Consider the following 19,394-nt stretch of genomic DNA (forward strand, 5'->3'; position numbering starts at 1 on the left):
TGCTTTGTTCCTTGCCCACAGACAGGAGCTGCAGTGTGTTCTACAGCGCTCCCAAGCACAGTGCCATGCTTTCCAAGCTGTGCCACGCCGACGTCTGCCAGTGTGCAGAAGGTAAGGAATGACTGCGTGAGCTGGTCTAAAAGAAGGCAGTTACTCCTAGGAACAGCTTACATGGGAACTGTTCAGCCCAGAAAGGACCATTAGAATTATCCTAATGTGTAATACAGGACACATTCATCCTCTAGGATGTTCAGTATCAAACTGATTTTTTTCTCAGATATCCTGGATTTTTTGATAGCTAAATGCAATATATATATATATATGTATATATACATGTGTTTGTAAAAACCTTCTATCCTCTATCACACCACTAAGGAATTTGTTCTGACATTTTATTCTCTGTTGTATTGTTGTGTGAATATGGATGTGCAAAACTACATCTCTCTACATATCCATGCCTATTGTGGTGTATCACTTATTTTCTTCCCTCCAGGTCCCTGCCCAAGGCAAAAAACAACTTTCAGCAAATCATTAACACAAGCCACGCGTGTTAATTTTGTCTGCTACCAACCTACTGCAGATTATGGTAAGGCACAAAAGACAAGTATCATTCATTTTAATAAGTATAAACTTGTAGTTTTATGCCCAGAGCTCTCCTGAACTGAGCTGGTTTTCCATATGTGGCCAAGAGGTTGAGGAGAAATAAATGTGAAATAAAGACCTGTGCAGTTGTAGTCATCAGGGCAGTGAAATGGGAAGCAAAAGCCTTGGAAAGATGCAGTAGGATGCCGGGGGCAGAAGGGGGGGACATTATGTTACGTTGTGGTTTTATGTTTAGAAAAATCCCATGGTGCAGTACCACAGTCCACTACATCCCTCATGTTACAGGATGTAGAGAAATAATAGGGTTTCCATGGCATGCCATAGTTCTGCAGAGCTAGATGAATGTTTTTCCCTTTGTTAAATCACTTTTCTGGCCTCTTCTTTGGATACAAAGTTAGAAAAACTACTGAAGGAAAACTGGTTGTGCACCATTGGTAAGTTAGATGCCAACAGAAGGACAGGAAATAATGAAAGCCTAACCACAGAGGAGCTTCCTTGGAAACATACTAAGAAAGGAATACAAATCTAGGGTCTCTTGATTAATAATTCCATGGTTTGGGAGTAGATGGTACACTGGCCTCTGTTCAGACACTTGGCAGATGCACACCTATAATTCAGGCTTTGGATGCAATTTCATGTTGCCATCTGGCATCACAGAGTTGTTGTCTGTTGCAGCATACGAGGTGGAGATCCTCAGCAGTACAAACAAGAATGTTTTTGATTACTATGAGGCCAAAATCCACAAGATCCTTAAAGCATGTAAGTACCAAAATCTTTCATTCACCTGGAGAAAAACTAGGCTGAATAAATGTTAGCCAGCATGAGCCATGCAGATGCCTTCTTCTGCCATGGAAAAGTGGGGTCAGATAAATTTCTACAGTAGGCTTTCCAGAAGGCTTATTTACTGCAAGGCTTGTTTGGTGCAGCTGCCTCACTGTGCAGCGAAGCCCCGGGGTGGTTTTTTTGGTTCACATTGTGCAGTCCCAGAGCACACAGGCTTCAAACATTTCAGATGAAAATGTACCAGAAGACACATTCCAGACTCATTGAGTCCATGGTTACAAACTGGAGCTGGTCTAAGATAAACCCCTCCAAACACATGCGTAGTGGGGGTATTATGTCTTCTGCATCAATTGTTTTATTTTATAGACTGTTGACAGATCCTTATTTTTTCTTGTGTGGACATAGCCACTGATCTCTCTTCTGATACCAAATGAAGATTTGAAGTGCTTATTACTCAACTAATTATTGAGCAATTTCAACCCTTGTGGAACAGGGTAAGAGTTGTCCACAGTGACTTGCCTTAGGTCAATAAAGACAGGAAAACTTCTGGAACTTCAATCTAATAACTGTGCTAAAGAAATTGAAAGGCTTCTTTGTTGTTAGGTGCAGTGTAAAGGTTTGCACAGCTCTCAGACAATGTCCCTTTGCAAGCCTGCCATCCCAGCTGCCCCCATGTGAACTGTATCAGCAGCATCAGAAAGCACTGATACTCTTCAGAGTAATTTCTGGGGAAGCTGTCAGGTGACCCACACCAAACTTCAGCCTCTGTGGTGTCATGTGGTCACCAGTTTGGAGTTTGGCAGACAGAGACTGCCTTTAAAAAGGAACTTCAAAGGTTTTGAAATCTTCCCTCTCTGGAACAGAATAATTAACTCACTCCATCTATCTTTGGCCAGGGGCCTGGCAATGTCACAGAGTACTTTATGGCTCTCAACTTGTGATCTGTGCCCAATGTTCAGTAAAATAAAGTCCGTGCTTCCTGAGTCCAGAGAGAGCATCTGACATACCCAGGGCTTTCCATATGGAGGGAAATGATAATGTACCTGGTGGTCAAAATACTGACTGTAGGAGATTATGGTACCCCAATGGAAAGTTTTTTTAATCTCTTGAGAATACCTACAGAATTTGAAGGCTTTAGGGCTCTGGGTCCAAATGCATTTGTACTCACAACTTGCAGGAAAGCGGTGGAAACATTTTGGGTTTTGGTGGCTGACAGAAATATCCTTTGAACGTGATGTTGAAGGGAAAGGATGTCTTCTATTCCCACATACTTGATTATTCTTTTTGGTTTGTGCTGTCAGATGCAGCTTCTGAGCACCAAGAAGCTTTCAGCAGCTTTGGGAAAGGCTGGCAGGAGGCACAAAGACATGTGAGGATGAAGAAAAAGCTAGGTGTTGCACCCAAACCAGCCTGTGACTGAGCTAGTGTTGTTATCTCTTGCATTCTCTGCAGCTCTTCTGAGTGAGGTTGGCCTCTGTTGCCATCAAAAAATTTAGATGAGAATTAGTAGGGTAAAATCTCATTCTCTGGACCCTGTCATTATTTCCTTGACAACCTTTGACGTAAATGGTTGGTTCAGAGGACTGATGGAAACACTTATTTGTGTTGGGGAGTCAGCAGAAGAGAGTATTGCAGGTGTGTGCTTCTCAGATTACTTTGATAATTGATAGAATTAGCACATATATTTTGGATGGCTAATATTTGTGTTGTCCTAGGAGCCCTCAGGGAGTCCTTTTTGGGAACAGTATAGCCCATACAAAGTGGCACAGAATCTTTCTTTTTTCTCTTCTTTCCCCCCTGCTCCCCTTTTTAAACATTATTTCCCATTACAGATTCTAAAACTATGAGTAATGGTTTACCTTAAATTCCACTTGGATGCTTTGAAACATTAAATGTCAACTTTTTTTTTTAAATTGGAGATTTAAGATTGGAAATTACATAATAACCACTCTGGGTAATGACTCAAATGCTTATGATCCCACTGTCTGAATTGTATTAGGCCATTTGTGAAGCATATGAACCAAGAAACACCTTGGTAATTTAAGCCAAATGAGGCATAACATCATAATTTTCTTAAGTAGTTCTGACCCATCTCTGCATTCCGTGAACAAAATGAAAATTCAGGACACCATGTAGCATAGGGAACAGCAAAAAGGCCTTGGGTTATATTAAAAAATCTACAGGACTTATATTGTCTCTAAAAATGCAGATGTATAAGTAACATATATTAAACTGTTGCAAGTTTTACCTAGGTGGTAGTTAAGGTTCTTAAAGCTAGGTTTCACAGATTAGCAGTCCCTGCCAAATTCTCTGAAATCTAATTAATGTTAGAATATTCTACCTCAGTTTTGTTCTACTTTTAGGATTTTGATGGCTAATCTTTCCATACTTATAAAAATACTCTATATTAGAGCAGATGATGCACAAGATTCTGTTAACAGATAAAAAGACCATAGTGTAATTTACATGTAATTTAAACTGGTTAAATATTGAATTTTTACAGGAAATTTCAAATTATAGTTAGAAAGAGAGTAAGAAATTAGAATATTGCTGTTATTTGCTTTTTTTTTTTCCAATAGACTGTGAAAACTGTTCTAGTTAAACATAGTGTCCTCATGATCTGAGATTGGTCAGAGGAATAAGCATCTTTTCAGCTCTTGTGTCATTGCAGTATCTGAGTAGCCACCTCATCTGCCTTGGATGCCCACTTCTGTAGTGGGCACTGCAATTCTGAATAAATAAACTTCTGGGCCAGAATCCAGATCAGAATCTTCTAAGTTACTTTAATATGGGGATCACCAGGAGATTGTCCTGTGTATCAGATTCAGAGGGAAGAGCATAAAGGCTGCATTAGCAAAGTTTAGGTCAGGTGTACTAAGGAGAGTGAGAGTTTAATACTGTCTGCTGCATTGTTGAGCCTCAAAATGTTTGAATTTAGTTTCCTAGCTTTTAAGACCACCCTGAACGTTTCAGAGCATTCTGAAATGGAAGACAGCAGGTTTTCTATTTTCCTTGGCTTTTCCTTCAGTCTCTGAGACTTAAGCAAACTTCATTAATGTCTGAAAGGTGCTAAGGTCTATAGGAAAACATCTTCAATAATTACTGCAAACACCAAGACAACCAGCTAAAGCAAAAGTGGCTTACTTTCTGTCAGGTCCCACTAGGAGAAATGTATCCCACCACAGCAGGACCACTTATTCACTCGTCAAGCCAAATTCCCAAGTGAAATATCACCTTGGCTTAGCAGTGGGAAAAATGATCACAGGGGGTTGTGTCCTGTGGGCTACAGTTCTTCTGTCAGAAAAGTTCATGAGGTTTTCTCTCCTTGTCCCACAGCTGCAGATGAAAGCATCCAAGTGGGTGAGCACCGGCAGTTCCTATCACGCTCCATGTGCCAGTTAAACATTGTCCCTGGCAAGCGCTACCTCCTCATGGGCAGAGATGGGCAAACTGTGGATTGCAACAACAAGTAGGTGTAAAATGGTCTCTGGGCAGCAGCAGCTGCTATCATGGACCATAAACCCAGGGGATACTCAATCTGTTAGAATACCTCCAGAAAGTCAAGGCCACACCAAATTTCTCAGGGATGATTCTGCTGGATTTACTAAAGTGCAAAGTGTTCCACTCCATAGGCAAAAGCAGAGCTCTGGGGAAGAGCTGAGCCACCTAAATCTATTGGCTCATGGATCTGTGGTTCCCAGACTTCCCAGGATCAAACCTGGCCCTTTCCCCTGGGTTATAAACTCACAGCTAGAAAAGGACAATAGGAAAAGCTACTCAGTCCATCTACTGCAGCTGCCTTAAACAGCTCCTGTGTTTGCAGAAGAGATGTGTGGGAGCATGACTAAGAGCAGCTCCCAAGGTTGCTCTTACACCATGCACGCAAGTAGGATATTCTTCTCATTTCTCACTGTCACACTTCAATGAATAAAAGGGAATTTATCTCAGTGGGAATTCAGTGTGACACTATCAAATATTCAGGGAGGAAGATATCATAAATGTTTCCTTTTCCTGCACAGAACTGGACAAAGGTAATGCCTCTGAAAGCTTCTAGGGAGGAGATCTCCATCAAGATGTGAGCACCACTTCCTAAAACCTTAAGAAGTCCCATTCCCATCTCTGTTACATCACCTAGATCAGTAGCCTGCTTCAAAATAAGCCTGATAGAGACTGTGGTGTCCCAGCAGAGGTTTAAACTCCAACATTTCTCCAGTTCAGGCATGAAATACTGGAAGCTACACAGCTTCTCATGGGTATACTCTGCTGGAACTAAACTTCCCCTCCCTGTCCCACTGTTGTGCACTTGGGCCTTTTGTGTCATTCTGGAAAGCCTAACAGACACTTAGCCCAAGCTTACCTGACATACTCAAAACACAAGTTCAAACAGGTCTGTCCCAGCTTGGCACTGACACATCCCAGACTTTGTCCAAAGCTCAGTTAACCTGCTGGTGAAGGCAAGTTTCTTGGCTAGTGTAACTCTTGATTTCAGAGATGCCTCTCTGGAGGGATGCAGCAGCTCAGGGATTACACTTTCCCATTGCTCCATGTCAGGAATAATGTCTAACCTTCTTTACCTGTCCCATTTTCACTCAGGATGCAATACTTACTTGATGCACAAGCCTGGGTGGAGAAAATTCCAGCGGGCAATGAGTGCCGCAGCACTCTGCGCCGGCAGAGCTGCGCTCACCTGCAGGACTTCCTGAGCACCTCTGACAGCCTGTGCCACGTCTGAACAATGGCTCTGACCCCCACATCTCTCTTGGACTGCAGCTCACCTTCTGCCAGAATTCTTCCTGCAAAGCCTGTGCATCCCAGGGGCACCTGAAACATGGCAGGGCTGCTTCCATTGCTGTTCCACTGACTGGGGTGTGAAACATCCTCTTGTGGGTGTGTGCGTGGGTAACACAATAAAAATGCAGTTCCTCTACTAGTTACTGTCTTTATTGTACCTGACACTGGGGAAGAGAGAGCAGGAGTTTGTGTCTCCTTGAGCTATTCTACAACAGTGCAATTATCCTGTGGAGAGTCAAAAAAAAAACCACATTGTGCATTGCCTGAATAATTACTGCAGTTCTGGACAGGGGAAAAAAAATATTTTAAAAAAAGACCAAGACATTTTCATGTGTCAAAAAGAAAACTGGGTGTTCATGGGCTTACCTGTGTTACACTGCTGCTGAAAGAGAAGAGATACCAACATTCATGCTTCAACCAGCAGCTGGTTTCTGGCTGTAATTGTGACTCCTGCTGACCCCATGGCTGGATTCCATACACTTCTAAAGCTGGAACTAGAAGTGGTACACTGAGCATACCCTGTGCTGGACTCAGAAGTCTTCCACAGGCTTGTTGGGCTGGTAGCTCAATGAGGGCACAGAGTGCTTTTATTCTCACTCTCTAGCCACGTCTTCCAAGCTTTTCTTTTTCTTGCGTTTAACTCAAAACTACTCTTTTCTTGGGATAAGAAAAAGTCTGTGGAAAATGTTTTGGTAACGCTGTTAAGCAGATGACTTTCAACCACAGGTTTTGCTTCTTTTGCTTGCCAGCAAAATGCCATTTGTCAGTCATGTCTGAAGCAGAGAAGAACTGTGTAGGTCACCATCCTCAGATGTTCATACCCCTGTGTGCTCTGTGCCAGCAGCTAATGAGCACAAACATTTGCCACCTGGACTGCTTGTGCTACACTGCAGTAAAAATAAGAAGGGCCTGTGTCAATGATATGATAATTAGTAGGTCCATGCTGAGCTGGTTAATTGGGAGTCAAATGACCGTGCTGATAGAAAGGGCAACAGTGATGCTCATGTGGCCAAGACATTACACTGCAGCAGCACCTACCAAAACAGCTCCATCACCAGAAATTTCAGATTCACAGAAGACAGTTCATTGCTTTGTGCCTGAACTGAGTACTGAACAGCTATCTTTGAAGCCTGAAAATTCAAATTTAGCATCAGCTGGACCTGGATATCAACAACATCTTCCTCTCAGCTGCCAAGCATTGCATGGATGGAGGGTAGGGAAGGCTTATTTCAGGAAAACCTCAATGACTGCTTCATGACATATGTAAAGGAAGATAAGAAACGTACTGAAGGTGTAAGACAGACACTTAAATTGACAGAGGACCTTGAGGTTTATGAAATGTTGTTGTAATGCCTGGTTATTCATTCTCTTTATTACACAGCTTATATAAATGTCAGTGATATGGCAAAATACAGCTGAGGTCAGTAAATGGAGTACTAATTTCTATTAATATGAGATAAAGAATAGGCCATTCCACTGACATACCCATTATCCAGTAATTCTGCCAATATTTATGAAAGAACATCTCTAAGGTTAAGAGCCAAATTCTTTCTTTCCACTCCACAAAGCTTAAGTTAGATACCAATGTCTGACCCTTCTGCTGTGTGGAGTCAGCACCAGCTCAGAGGTTCTTGCCTGGCAAAAAAATCACCAAAAAATTGCAACACTCAAAACTCTGTAAACTGTGGTGAAAGCATCATTAAAATTTTATATTAGATCTAACATACATTCTACATATTTTCTTCCATTTTACTTGCAGGTGACTCTAAGCCGGAACTGCTTAGTGTCTGAACTTTGCAAATGCAATCTCAATGTGGGAGCTGTGTGTGACTATTAGAGTTATTTTGGGGGCAGAGGACCCAAACATGCTTCTACTTTAACTCTGCCAATTTGCTTCCTAGGAAAACCTTTAAGTATCTCTGGCCTAGGAGCTAGCATAGAACAGTCTCTACCCCCCTGTCCATTTCTGCCCCAAACTCCCAAACATATTCATAGGCAGAGGGAAGACAATGGTGGAGTTATTCTGTGCTGCCACAGCTGTTAACGTTTGCAGGTAACGCAGTGGCAGACCTGCTGGAGACTCAGCCAGCACCATGGAGGCCTTCTGGAGAGCTTTGGAAGCATTCTTTTCTCCTTCAGCTGCCACAACCTGAAAAGGAACAGAAATGGAAATGGCATGGGAATGTTGCCCATAGTGGTGCAAATCCAGCTTTATAACGATGAGAAAACCAACTACCTTGGATTCCTGGAACCACAGGACAAGAGGAAATGGCCTTTAAGTTGTTAAGGGGAAGTTCTCATTGGATATTAGGAAAAAAAATTAGGTTGTCAAGCATTGGAAGAGGATGCCCAGGGAAGTGGTGAAGTCACTAACCCTGGGGTCATTTAAAGGGTATGTAGATGTGGTGCTTAGGGACATGGTTTAGTGGTGGACTCAGCAATGCTGGGTTTAAGGGTTGGGTTTGGTGATCTGAGAGGTCTTGCCCATCCTAAACAATTCTGTGGTTCTATGACAAGGAAATGAAAGCCTGTCATGGGTCTCACCTTAGCTTTTTTCTCTTGAGCAGCCTCTGCTTCAGCTGCCATTGTCCTCTGCATGGCCACGGGGATCCTGATGTCTTTGATCTCCACACGAGCCACTTTGACTCCCCACTGCTCTGTGGCACTGCCAAGGGTAGCCTTGGGGACAAACAGCACACCAGAAAGAGCACAGTGCTGGCAGAGGGAAAGCCATGTGGTATTCCCTGCTTGGACAGAAGGACAGGGCAGACCACACAGCAGAAGGAGGGATGCTCCAGGGGCACCAGCACCAGCATGGTGTGTGCACAGTGGGTACCACAGCCTCAGGAAACACTTGCTGGTCAACACCAGTGTCTCCTGTAGGGCTTCTCTCCTGCCTCCTAAATTATGATCTCCCATCCTATCCTTAGGTGGGCAGTTACTAAACTTCTCCCTTTTACAAAGAAACACTACAGCGAGTTCCTTAAACAGCACAGCACGGTAAAAGTACACTGTGGGTGAGACACAAGTCAGCCCTGCAGCACTGGAAAACTCATCTGTGCTCTGGTTCCTGGGCACTCCTGCAATCCACACCACCACCATGACCCTGTCTCTGCGTGGCCACTCTCCTGGCTGCAGAGGGTACAATGTCTCTTTGGTCTGACTATGCCTTGTCTCTGACTGAAATTAGTAAATTGGGTATTGGATTTTTCCTCTGCTCTCTCCCTGGCTGCCAAATCAAAAAAAGAAACCAGATGGCATTTTAAAGCATACAGCAACTCAGTTTTGTGCTCTTAGTTGTAATGACAGAAGATACAAGTCTTGCCTCAATGAAGTGTCTGCTCAAGACAGAGCTTCCCCTGAGCAGGGGATCTCCTTCTCCATGTTTGCAGCTGCCTCTGTGCAAGGGGCTAAGCTAATTTTTTTTAATCAGTGGATAATTTCAGAATTGTAATTGCTTTTTGATAGAGATAACTCTGCTGCAAGAGGCAGGGGAAATACCTTTAGAATAACTCTTTCTGACTCTAAGCAATGAGATGCATAATTGAAAAAAAAACCAAAAAAAACATAAAGGGAGATTTTGTTATCCTTGTTGAAGAAAAAAAGAGACATTATTTCTAATTTGTTACTCCCCAGAAGACATCTCCATGCTTATGAATTTTGAGTGCCAGATTTACCTGGATCCTGTGTGCAATCTCCTCACGACCTGCCAGCAGCTGAGCCAAGCTCTGTGTACCCAGAACGTTTCTCAGGGCTGTCTGTGCCAGAAGCAAGGTGGCAGAGTGGACATCAGTGACGTTGGCAACAGCACTGACAGCGCTGTGGATCCTGTAGTGCACCACCCCATCCACCTGGGCAGTTACAGCATCCCTCGTGAGAATCTGCATTTGAGAAATGCACACAGTCACAGAAAGATCCAACAACACCTCTTTTCCTAGAAAGGGAATTTTATTTTTTTTAACCTTTAGTGAGTAAAAGGCATTGATTATTCAAAGAAATTAAAAATTTCTCTTGATTTCTTTGTCATTCCCCCAAGAAATTCAAGAAATTTCTTCAAGAGAGCTGTTCAGCAACAACAAATTGGGTGAAAATGCTTTACATACCCTCTAAATAACTGGTTCAATTTTAAGCAAATCTCATAATTTGAGTTAATTTCTTTTGCAATAATAAATGATGGCTATCCTCTTCCTTTCTTGCAGAAAATCCATTAATGATCTTATACATTTCATGCAGCTTGGAAGATCTGTGCTACTTCCCCTAAACAATGTATTTGTAAGAAACACATTAAAAGAAAAAGTGCAAGAAATTGTGAGAAGAAACTGAAAGAAATATTTAAGCATTCACAGAAGAGTTGTCATTTTTTGCCAGCCAAGCTTCTTGTGCCTCAGAAGGCAGCTGGCCTCAGTGGAGAACTGATGATGCTCCACTATCACTTTCCTCCTCAGCATCTTTTGCCTGCAAGGGGATGCTTCACAAAAACCCTGCCAAATGCTGCAGAAGCCTGGCCAAAAGCTGCTAAGCCTCATACAAGTTCCAACCATCTTCCTTCCAGCCTCACATTTTGGGGGAGCCATTTTTCATTTCCCACCACACACCCCTGTACCCTGTACTCTGAGAAAAGGCTCTTTCTGTTTACAGAAAGATAATAGCCCAAAACATCTCCTGGGGAGCACAGTAGGAGATTATGGGGGCCCAAAGGGTTTTGGAGCTGCCTCTTCTCCCTCTGCTCTTTGTTTAATGAAGGGGACAGCAGTGTCAGCTCCATAAGCAGAAGGATTTTTCTTCCATGGGGCTGAGGCCACACAGACCAAAACTTGATCAGAACAGGACTGATTGCTCAACAACTTATCCTTCAGATTAAATTTTTCAGCCAAAATTTACAAACAAAATGAATGAAGATATATCCTGCTTGCATGTATCTTGCTTCCTCCATCCATTCCTGCTTGGACCTGAGTTTTGTGGAAGGTTGTCTGCTAATTCCTGTCAATTTAACAGGATTTGTTACCCATGAGTAATTTGCCTTTCCAGACTCATGTAGAAGGCTCTTTTGAATGGTGAGCTACATGTCAGATCCAATTTTATTAGGACATTAATTAGCAACTGGGAATTTTGTAGCCCACTCCTCTCTTGTCCTCCCTGTCTCACATTCACACTTGTAACTCCCATCCCTTATTTTTGAAATCACAGTTCTGAACACCAGCTTGACCTGCAATGAGGCATCTACAGATTTTCACTAGGAAAATCACAGAATGGTTTGGGTTGGAAGGAACCTTAAAGATTACTCACCTCCAACCTGCCTCCCATTGGCAGGGACACCTTCCCCAAGACCAGGTTATTCAGAGCCCCCTCCAACCTGGCCTTGAACACTCCCAGGGATGGGGCACCCATAACTTCTTTGGGCAAGAAGCTGTGTTGTAAGCAGCTTGAAATGCAGAAGATACAGCAAAAAAAGCTAAATTTCATATGGTAGCTAAGTTCCACATGGTAGCTCAGTGTGGCAAAATTACAAAATGTGCATTATTTTTAATGTGCCATGAATGTGCTGCATCTTTTGTTCCTGTCTTAGATGGCCTCTAGAGAAGTTACCTCTTGTGGAGGAATCTTACAGGTAACCGTCCTCAGATCAACCTTGATAAATGTATCTGTACATGGAAGTACAATGATCATTCCTGAAAAATAAAAATTATTAGATGAAACACCTCTGAAACTAAAATCCAGATCCAGGTATCCTAGAGAAAATTAACAGATGGAAATACCCACAGGATTTGGAATAACACCCTCCTTATCACTGCAGCTGTCCTTTCTGCTTGCAAGACATGACAATAGTGTTGTTTTGCATTTTCAAATAACAGAGGGAAGTGCAAATATCTGCAGATAATTTGAACTCATTAGAGCTTAACTACCTGGGACTCTTGTCCAGAAATGGGCACCTTGAAGCTCTTGTCTGAAGTCTGCCATGGGACTTTTGGCAAAAAATTCCTTCCACGCCTTTAATTTTCCCTTTTTTAATCACAGGCCAGGTATGGTTCAGTATGTGTCCTCAGGAAAGACATCACCCAGGTGATTCCTGCACTACATGAGCAACATTGTCCCAAGATGTGACAAATCCTGTAAAGGAGCCTCCACTCTCCTTCACTGGAGAGGGAGACAGGACAAAACTTCCAATCCTCTACTGAAACCTCAGCACCTTGCTTTGGCACCCAGAGCCACACAGAAGAGCCCTGTACCAGGCCTAGCTGCTCTTTGGACCACATGACTGCTATTCCAGAGGAAGGACAGTACCTGAAAAAGTACTGAAAGTATTTCAGTTCCTGTTATTTCAGTTGGCCCTTTTCCTTGCCCAGAGGTGGTAACTGCACCAATGCAAACTCCTCGTGTAGCTGGGTTTGGTTTGTGATTTGTAGGCTGGTCCTAGGGAGCAGCCTTGGTGTAGCTGCTGGGTGTCCCTGCCCTGACACATTTACCATTTTCAGGGCAGAGGACAGCTAAGGAGCTGGCAGCCACAAGCTGTGTTGGAAGTGAGGTGCAGGGAAAGAGTCCACAGTCACCCGAAAAAGACCGTGGCAGACCTGAACACTGCATTTAAACCTCCCTGCAGTCCCCTGGCAGTGTGTGCAGCATGAACTCATCCTTCTGTTGTCCAGATTGCTCAGCAGCAAAGTCACACCTGGTATCAAGGTACTCAAACTTCTGTGCTGTGGCAGGAGGGGGGCTGTATCTTCTCTTGAGAAAAGTAAACAGTCTGCAGGTAAAGGAACTGCAGCAGAGGGGACCTTCTCATTCCCCTCTGTGCCATGAAGAAGGGTTTCATGGAACCTCTGCAATTCTCTAAGTGGTCTGAGTGCATTGTAATAACATAAACAAACCCAGAGGATATTAACAGAGAAAAACTGCATGCATTCACCTGGTCCCTTTGCTTTCTTGGACAGAATACGTCCCAGACGAAACACAACAGCACGTTCATATTCTCTGACAACCTAGGAAAAGATTTTAAATTTAGAACTTTACAGCTAATTCTATTTTAATTCCCTGGTCCTTAAATCTTTGGCACCTATATTAAATGTGAAGAAAGTACAAATAATATAGGAAGGAACAAAGCTGCAAATCACTTTCGTCACGTCTTCTACTTGACTCATGATTTGCTGGAAAAACTCGGCCCCTGCCCATGGAAACAGGTTACAAAACAGATCACATATGAAAGAATTAACAGTGATCTAAAAAGGACATCCCAGAGCTCTCTCAACATCAGCAGCACACTCAGAGCAGTTGTAGGCAAAGGGGCTCTCACCTCAGGTAACCTAAACCACTTCACTTAGTGCATCATGGCTTCTGAAAGCCTGGCATCCAACTGATGTTTAGCTGGAAGTTTAACCAATGATGAATGTTGAGACTGGAAGAAATTAAGTGAGGAAGTTGTGGCAACACAGAACATTTGTGAAAGAACCTGTGTGGATATAATTTCCAGAGCACACCTTTGCTACAAATCCTTATGATTCCCCAAAATGTGAATGTGAGGTGCCTTTTCTTAACTAAATCAGTAAAAAAGTAACAACAACGATAATAGAGCATTCCCCATGTGCCTCAAATCCTGATAGTTTACCTTGATACATGCCCAGATGGAAATAGGAAAGGTGATAAGCACCAGGAGGAATGAAAGTGAAACCAGGATCCAGCCACAGACACCAATTCCTTCCTGCCTGTCAGCTGTAAAATATATAAGGAAGAAGAGCAATGATTGCAAAATTTGAGAAGTCATCCCAGGGATGTGCATCTAGCCCAGGGCAATCATATGGGACCACAAAGTCCACAGAAGCTCACTCCCTCTTCCTGCCTCCCTTTGCCCAAAGAAAGCCACAAAACACCTAACTAAACATTCAACTTTTTGACCCTTCCACACAGACAATTATAAAAGGCTCAGAAAACACATTTTTGCAACAGGAAAAAAGAGGAAAATGGAAGGTATTACCAAAGCTGGGGACTGTGAAGGAGAAATAAATGAACAGGTGAAACCATGAATATGAAACTGCTGGGCTGGACAAAAGGTTTATTTTGTGTGAAACAGGTAACAAAGTAAATGAGGGGAAGTCTTGCTTTCTTTAGATGGACATTTTTAGGAATATTAATGGACCAGTACATCCACTGGACTTTTCAGCAGAACTTCAAAATTAGTAAAGTTCTGCTGAACTTCAAAATTCAGCTCATCTCATCCCAAAATTTCGTTCTAATGAAATAAAACAAATATAAAACTAATTTCATTATTTTAGTGCCTGAAGGGAAGGCAGTAGTAAAGTAAGTTATTTCAAGGTGTAGGGCAGGACTGGAAATTTCTGATACCAAATAAAACTCACATGAAGACAGAAATGAGAAACAGGAAACAATTCATTTTATACTTTGTTAGAAAAAAAGCAGCTTGTCAGGACTCTGAGACAGCTCCCTGATCTGTAAGGCAGGTGCTGGCAGACCAGCAGAGCAGGACTGACAGGTTTGTCAGGACATTCCCAGCAGCCCAGGGAAGGAGGACACACAGCACAGCCCTCCTGCAGCCCCTGCCCCTCCTGGGTCCCTGTGCATGGCCAGGCTGTGCCTGCACACCTGGCTGTGACATGTGACATGTGACATCCAGCCCTGGGCTGCTCGCAGCTCTGCCCATTCTGCTGGTGAGGCTCCTGGTGCAGACTGAACTCCTCACATGTGAACACGTTTGCATTCAGAAGAGCCCGGGTTCAGGTGTCCCCGAGAGCTGGGCGCAGAACTGGCCCACCAGGAGCTCAGCTTTCCTCCTCATCCTTCCCAAAACCCCAGCAATTTTAAATCCCTGGTTGTTTTATGAAGCATCATCCAGCACTTGGCAATCAGTGGCAAAATTCATCTGAGGAGCTTCCCTAAGCAAATTACTGTGCAAAGCTTAAGGCCATGTGTATAAAAACAGGATTATTAGGATTTAGTGAGGAAATCTTTAATCTTTTCACTGCTATCTGTTCTCCACACAGTGGACTTCACATTACACTACTGGTGTGGCAGGCTACAACAGGTACATAAAGTACCAGCAGTGAGGTGTCTTTTAATCAGTGGAAAGAGATCAAGGAAAGTCACAAAATAGGTATCATTCAAAATTCTTAATCTGAAATCTGAGCAAATTAATCATGAAGGGATGTTTTGTTCAGCAGAACTCAACATTTTTACTCTCTCTTAATTTCACATAAGTGACCAGTTTACAGAAAATATCTGAAGATCTTTTTCTCCAGTGACAAATTTGGTTATGAATAACCTCCTCAAAAGCAATTTTGGGTTGTAGCATCATCTACCATCATCCACCTGAGCCCACTATGAAGATGCCTGGTGAGAATGACACAGTCCACAGACAGGGGAATGGATGGGAAAAAATGCCAGCACTCAGCAGACTGGTACACAAGCAGCTGAGAAGAGTTTGGGGTCAAGATATCACCCCTAACCACCATGGGTAAAAAGCATACATCCAAAACTTGACAAAGTACAATTGAATCCTTCTCCACAAGACCTGTCCTAGAGATCCTGATGCCAGCTAATGATGTAGGTTATAGTTAGAAAAGGAGAACAGGAAAATGTGTCTTTGAATGAAACTCCTAGCTCCCCAAAACCACCACAGATCTTCTCTGAATACCCCAAAGTTTCAAACCATTTAACCACACAACAAATTAAAGACTCCAGAAAAAAACAGTAGTTAAGAACCACTCACAATCCTATATACCAATGACCTGGGTTTGCCATTCCTGTATATGGATTATAATAGTCATAACCACCAAAAATCTCACTTGACTCTTTAGACCAAAGCAAATCTGGAGCTGCAATGCACCACAAAATGAGAGAGCTCATCACTCAGCAGTTGTGGAAAAACTCCAGGGTGATGGAATAAGACTCACTTCATTTTTTCTTCATGCACTCATTAGGGTACATCACAAACAGACCTGGTAAACAAACTCATTCTGTGGGTTTCACACTTGGAAAGCAAATAAAAAAATAGTGCAGGTAAAAATCTCCCAAGCCTCCTACAGCAACAAAAAGATGGAGTAGATTCAGCCTCTTTAACCACCACACTTTCTACTTTAACATTTCTGCTTTCTCCTAAGGGCTGAAAAATTCTTCTGTCTTCCCTAACCAGATCCTATTTTCTCCTCTCCAGTCCATTGCTCCATACAGAAGTGTGTCAATAGCTGAATCAGTCTTTTTCATGCATGGGGGCATGTTGGCAGAAGGCAGATGCTGATGCATCCTAGCAGGGCAGCATGAGGCAACTTGCTCTGTCACTTACAGTGGCAGATTCTGAGTTTTCTTCTACAGTCTATGTCAGACATCAAATGTAAAGCAAATGGACTTTTTTTGTTTGGTTAGTTCTGCTCCTTTTTATATTATTGAGAAAAACCCCACTCACATGCACAAGACAAGGCTTACCAATTAGATGTTCTGGGTTCATTTTCTTGGGTCTCTCTGTCTGGGGATCCATCCCCTTGGAGGGAAGCTCTGACCCCCTCACAGATGAGACAGCAGTGAACCTTGAAACTGTAGGGCAGGTGCAAGATGCTGAAGAGGGAGGCAGGATGAGAGAAGGAGAAATCCCCTGTATTGGAGTCTTCTGGGAGTTAGTTACCCTGGTGAGGAGAGGATGTTCCCAAACACCAAGTCTCGTGTCTCTGATGTAGCTGATGGTACTCTGTGGCTGTCCTGTCTGGGGTGCACTTGGCCCAGCTGGTCTTAGGCCCCACAAAATACAATTTCTATGAATCTGTCACCAGAGATTAAAACCCCCACGAAAAAGCCAGGAAGATAGAGTCCTGTGAGCAGCAGCTGAGGTAAAGCCTTGAGAAAATGAGGCTCAGGGGAGATCTCAACCCTCTCTACACCTGCCTCAAAGGATGTTGTAGCAAAGTGAGGATTGGTTTCTTCTATCCAGAAACAAGCAACAGTATGAGAATAAAAGGTCTCAAGGCGTGACAGAAGAGGCTTATATTAAATATGAGAAAAAGATTAAATATGAGAAAAAACTTATTTCACCAAAAGAATTGTCAAACACTGGAACAGCCTACCCAGAAGAGTGGTAGGGTCCCCCTCCCTGGTGGCATTTAAAGAACATGTACATGTGGCACTTAAGGATGTGGCTTAGCAGTGCTGGGTTAATGGTTGGGCTCAATCCTAGGTGGTCCTTTCCAACCTACGATGCTATAAAGCCAGAAGGCAGAGATTGCATGCTGCTCCTCTGCTGTTTTGGGGCTCAGCTGTTGTTCAGATCTCAAACACCAGCATAATAAATAAGCAAAACTCCATGTGAGGTCTCCAACCTGTGTAGAGTAGCTCACCACACCCTTCTTCACACTGTCCATTGGTAGAGTTGATCTGGATAACATCAAAACCATGGCAGAAGCAATTCTGTTCCCAAGTCTTAAAATTGTCCCCCAAGTAAGAGTATTTTTCACAAAATAGTTTGACAATAGAACTAAGCATAGCATTTCAGGCTAAGCCATTTCTGAAGGCTGTAGCAGCAGAGGGCAACCCTCTCAAAGGACAAGGCTGTTGCTGGGTTGAGAGGCTGTTGAGGTTTTTTTATATGTAATCTGTGAGTTTGATATATAGCTGCATTAATTACAGGGCTGGGTTTTGTGGGCATCTGTTATCTAGAATATCTGTGAAGATCTGGCTCCAGTTTCATTTCACCCAGGTCCTCCTTCCTGCCAGTAATCACCTTGGCCCCAGATGGGTCATTCAAAGCTGATTGTCCCCCAGAGAATCCTTTTTCAGTCTCACAAAGAGGAAACTACACCCCTGAACTGACATTTTAAATCCCACTGAAAGCCATAAGCACAGCCTGAAAAATCAGGATTGACATGCTTATTGCAATATGCTCCCAAAAATGTTCAATATTCATTGTAGGCCATTTCTAGCATTTCCACCATTATTTGACTTCAAAACACTGAGCTGGATCATCACACCTTTTCAGGACAGACTCTTACTAGCAGGGTCTCATGTGCAAACAGTGACAAGAGAAAAGTTGTTTAACTATTTAGAAACAAAAACATAATATACAAAACTACCCCAACATTTTTTTTAATTTTAGAGCACTAAAGTTACTGAAAATAACTTAATTCTGAACCATTTGAATGCCACAATTTAAACAGCTGTTTATACTGTCAGATAAATGTTAAAAGTTAACAGACATAATTGCTCCCTGTTTATTGACAACTCCCTGAGGTGACTGTAAATATAGGTGAGTAAAGCAGATGGTGTTTTGTGTTTATGTTCAGGAACATCACAATATTAGGGTTTTTTTCATTTTAACATAAGCTGCACTTTTTTTCTCTTTTCAAAATTTTGAAATCAAAGTCAGGGCAATCTCAAAGCTTTCTCCTTGGGTCTATACTGGACACCACTCAGAGATTAAAACACATGAGAGCTCTGGGGCAGAGCAGTTTACAAGCTGCAAGTTCACAGGTGCTGAACAGCTTGGTGCACTCCTGTGATACAGGGCACAGCCACAAAGACTGAGCTCAAAGCTGCTACAGAACTCACTGATTTAGAAGCCACATCAGATGACTGGTTTGGGCTGCTCACAGTTCAGTTTTTCTGCAGAGTTTTAGATTTGTGACATAGCTAAAGCCTTCAACTTCTATTCCAAGAGCAGCTTGAGGGCTCAGGTCAGGCATGATCAGGTGCTTACCTGTAAGCACATCATTCTTCAACATTCCTCTGCACCAATGGCAACATTTACAAATGGCACCCATCCTTTACAATGTCAACTTTCTCCCACCTACCTCATCTTCCAGTCGTAGAGACTTAATCCACAGCCATTTGTAAACAGCGCCAGTCCCAAAAATGCAAAAAAGAATTGTCAGGCAGTCCCCACATGAGATTTGCAAACAAAGTTGTAGCTTTGTCTTTTTCTGACCTTCTTAGGCCCATACTACTTTTTTTTCCATGCACTGGGCTTTGGTCAGCCCCTATAGATTTCACAGCTTAGTCTTTTCCTGGCCCCAAGTTCTGCTTGCTTGCTTCAGGCTCAGCATTCCCCTTCCCCAGGTCAAAATTAAGGAGACAGGACAGAGCAGATTAACAGTAGTGTCCTTTTGCTTGTAGGAAAATCCCCTATTGCTGCTCCTCCTCATGAAAATGGCATCAGCTTTCCACAGCTGAAGGTCTGGAGATGACAGAAGCCTCCCCCCTTTGGCCACTAGAGTAAATATGAGAGAGAG

General features: G+C 42.9%; 2 protein-coding genes across 2 annotated transcripts in view; one reads left to right on the forward strand and one right to left on the reverse strand.

Moving 5' to 3' along the window:
- Window positions 1-6,313, forward strand: part of LOC103827373 (complement C4-like) — a 41,090-nt gene extending 34,777 nt beyond the window's left edge. The window contains exons 37-41 of the mRNA XM_009102903.4: window positions 22-111; window positions 494-586; window positions 1,279-1,362; window positions 4,723-4,855; window positions 5,980-6,313. Coding sequence (XP_009101151.3) covers window positions 22-111; window positions 494-586; window positions 1,279-1,362; window positions 4,723-4,855; window positions 5,980-6,118 — 539 coding nt within the window. The 3' untranslated portion in view covers window positions 6,119-6,313. The remainder of the gene's footprint in view (window positions 1-21; window positions 112-493; window positions 587-1,278; window positions 1,363-4,722; window positions 4,856-5,979) is intronic.
- A 1,812-nt stretch (window positions 6,314-8,125) lies between these two features.
- STOML3 (stomatin like 3) lies at window positions 8,126-16,657 on the reverse strand. The gene is made up of 7 exons (XM_009085634.4): window positions 16,606-16,657; window positions 13,778-13,881; window positions 13,082-13,154; window positions 11,764-11,846; window positions 9,855-10,058; window positions 8,722-8,856; window positions 8,126-8,326 (listed from the first exon to the last, which is right to left on the reverse strand). Exons 1-7 carry the CDS (start codon window positions 16,655-16,657, stop codon window positions 8,126-8,128), a joined length of 852 nt encoding a protein of 283 aa, XP_009083882.3.
- Window positions 16,658-19,394: the final 2,737 nt, after the last annotated feature.

Source organism: Serinus canaria, chromosome 1 (genome assembly GCF_022539315.1).
Source record: "Serinus canaria isolate serCan28SL12 chromosome 1, serCan2020, whole genome shotgun sequence".
Classification (NCBI taxonomy): Eukaryota; Metazoa; Chordata; class Aves; order Passeriformes; family Fringillidae; genus Serinus; species Serinus canaria.

Excerpts from the sequence above, each read along its gene's own strand:
- STOML3 (XM_009085634.4), bottom strand. The coding sequence starts at position 16,657 with ATGGATCCCCAGACAGAGAGACCCAAGAAAATGAACCCAGAACATCTA. Across the intron at positions 13,882-16,605 it reads GAACCCAGAACATCTAATTG|CTGACAGGCAGGAAGGAATT; the intron begins GTAAGCCTTGTC and ends TATATTTTACAG. Across the intron at positions 8,327-8,721 it reads CTCAAGAGAAAAAAGCTAAG|GTTGTGGCAGCTGAAGGAGA; the intron begins GTGAGACCCATG and ends GTTCCTTTTCAG.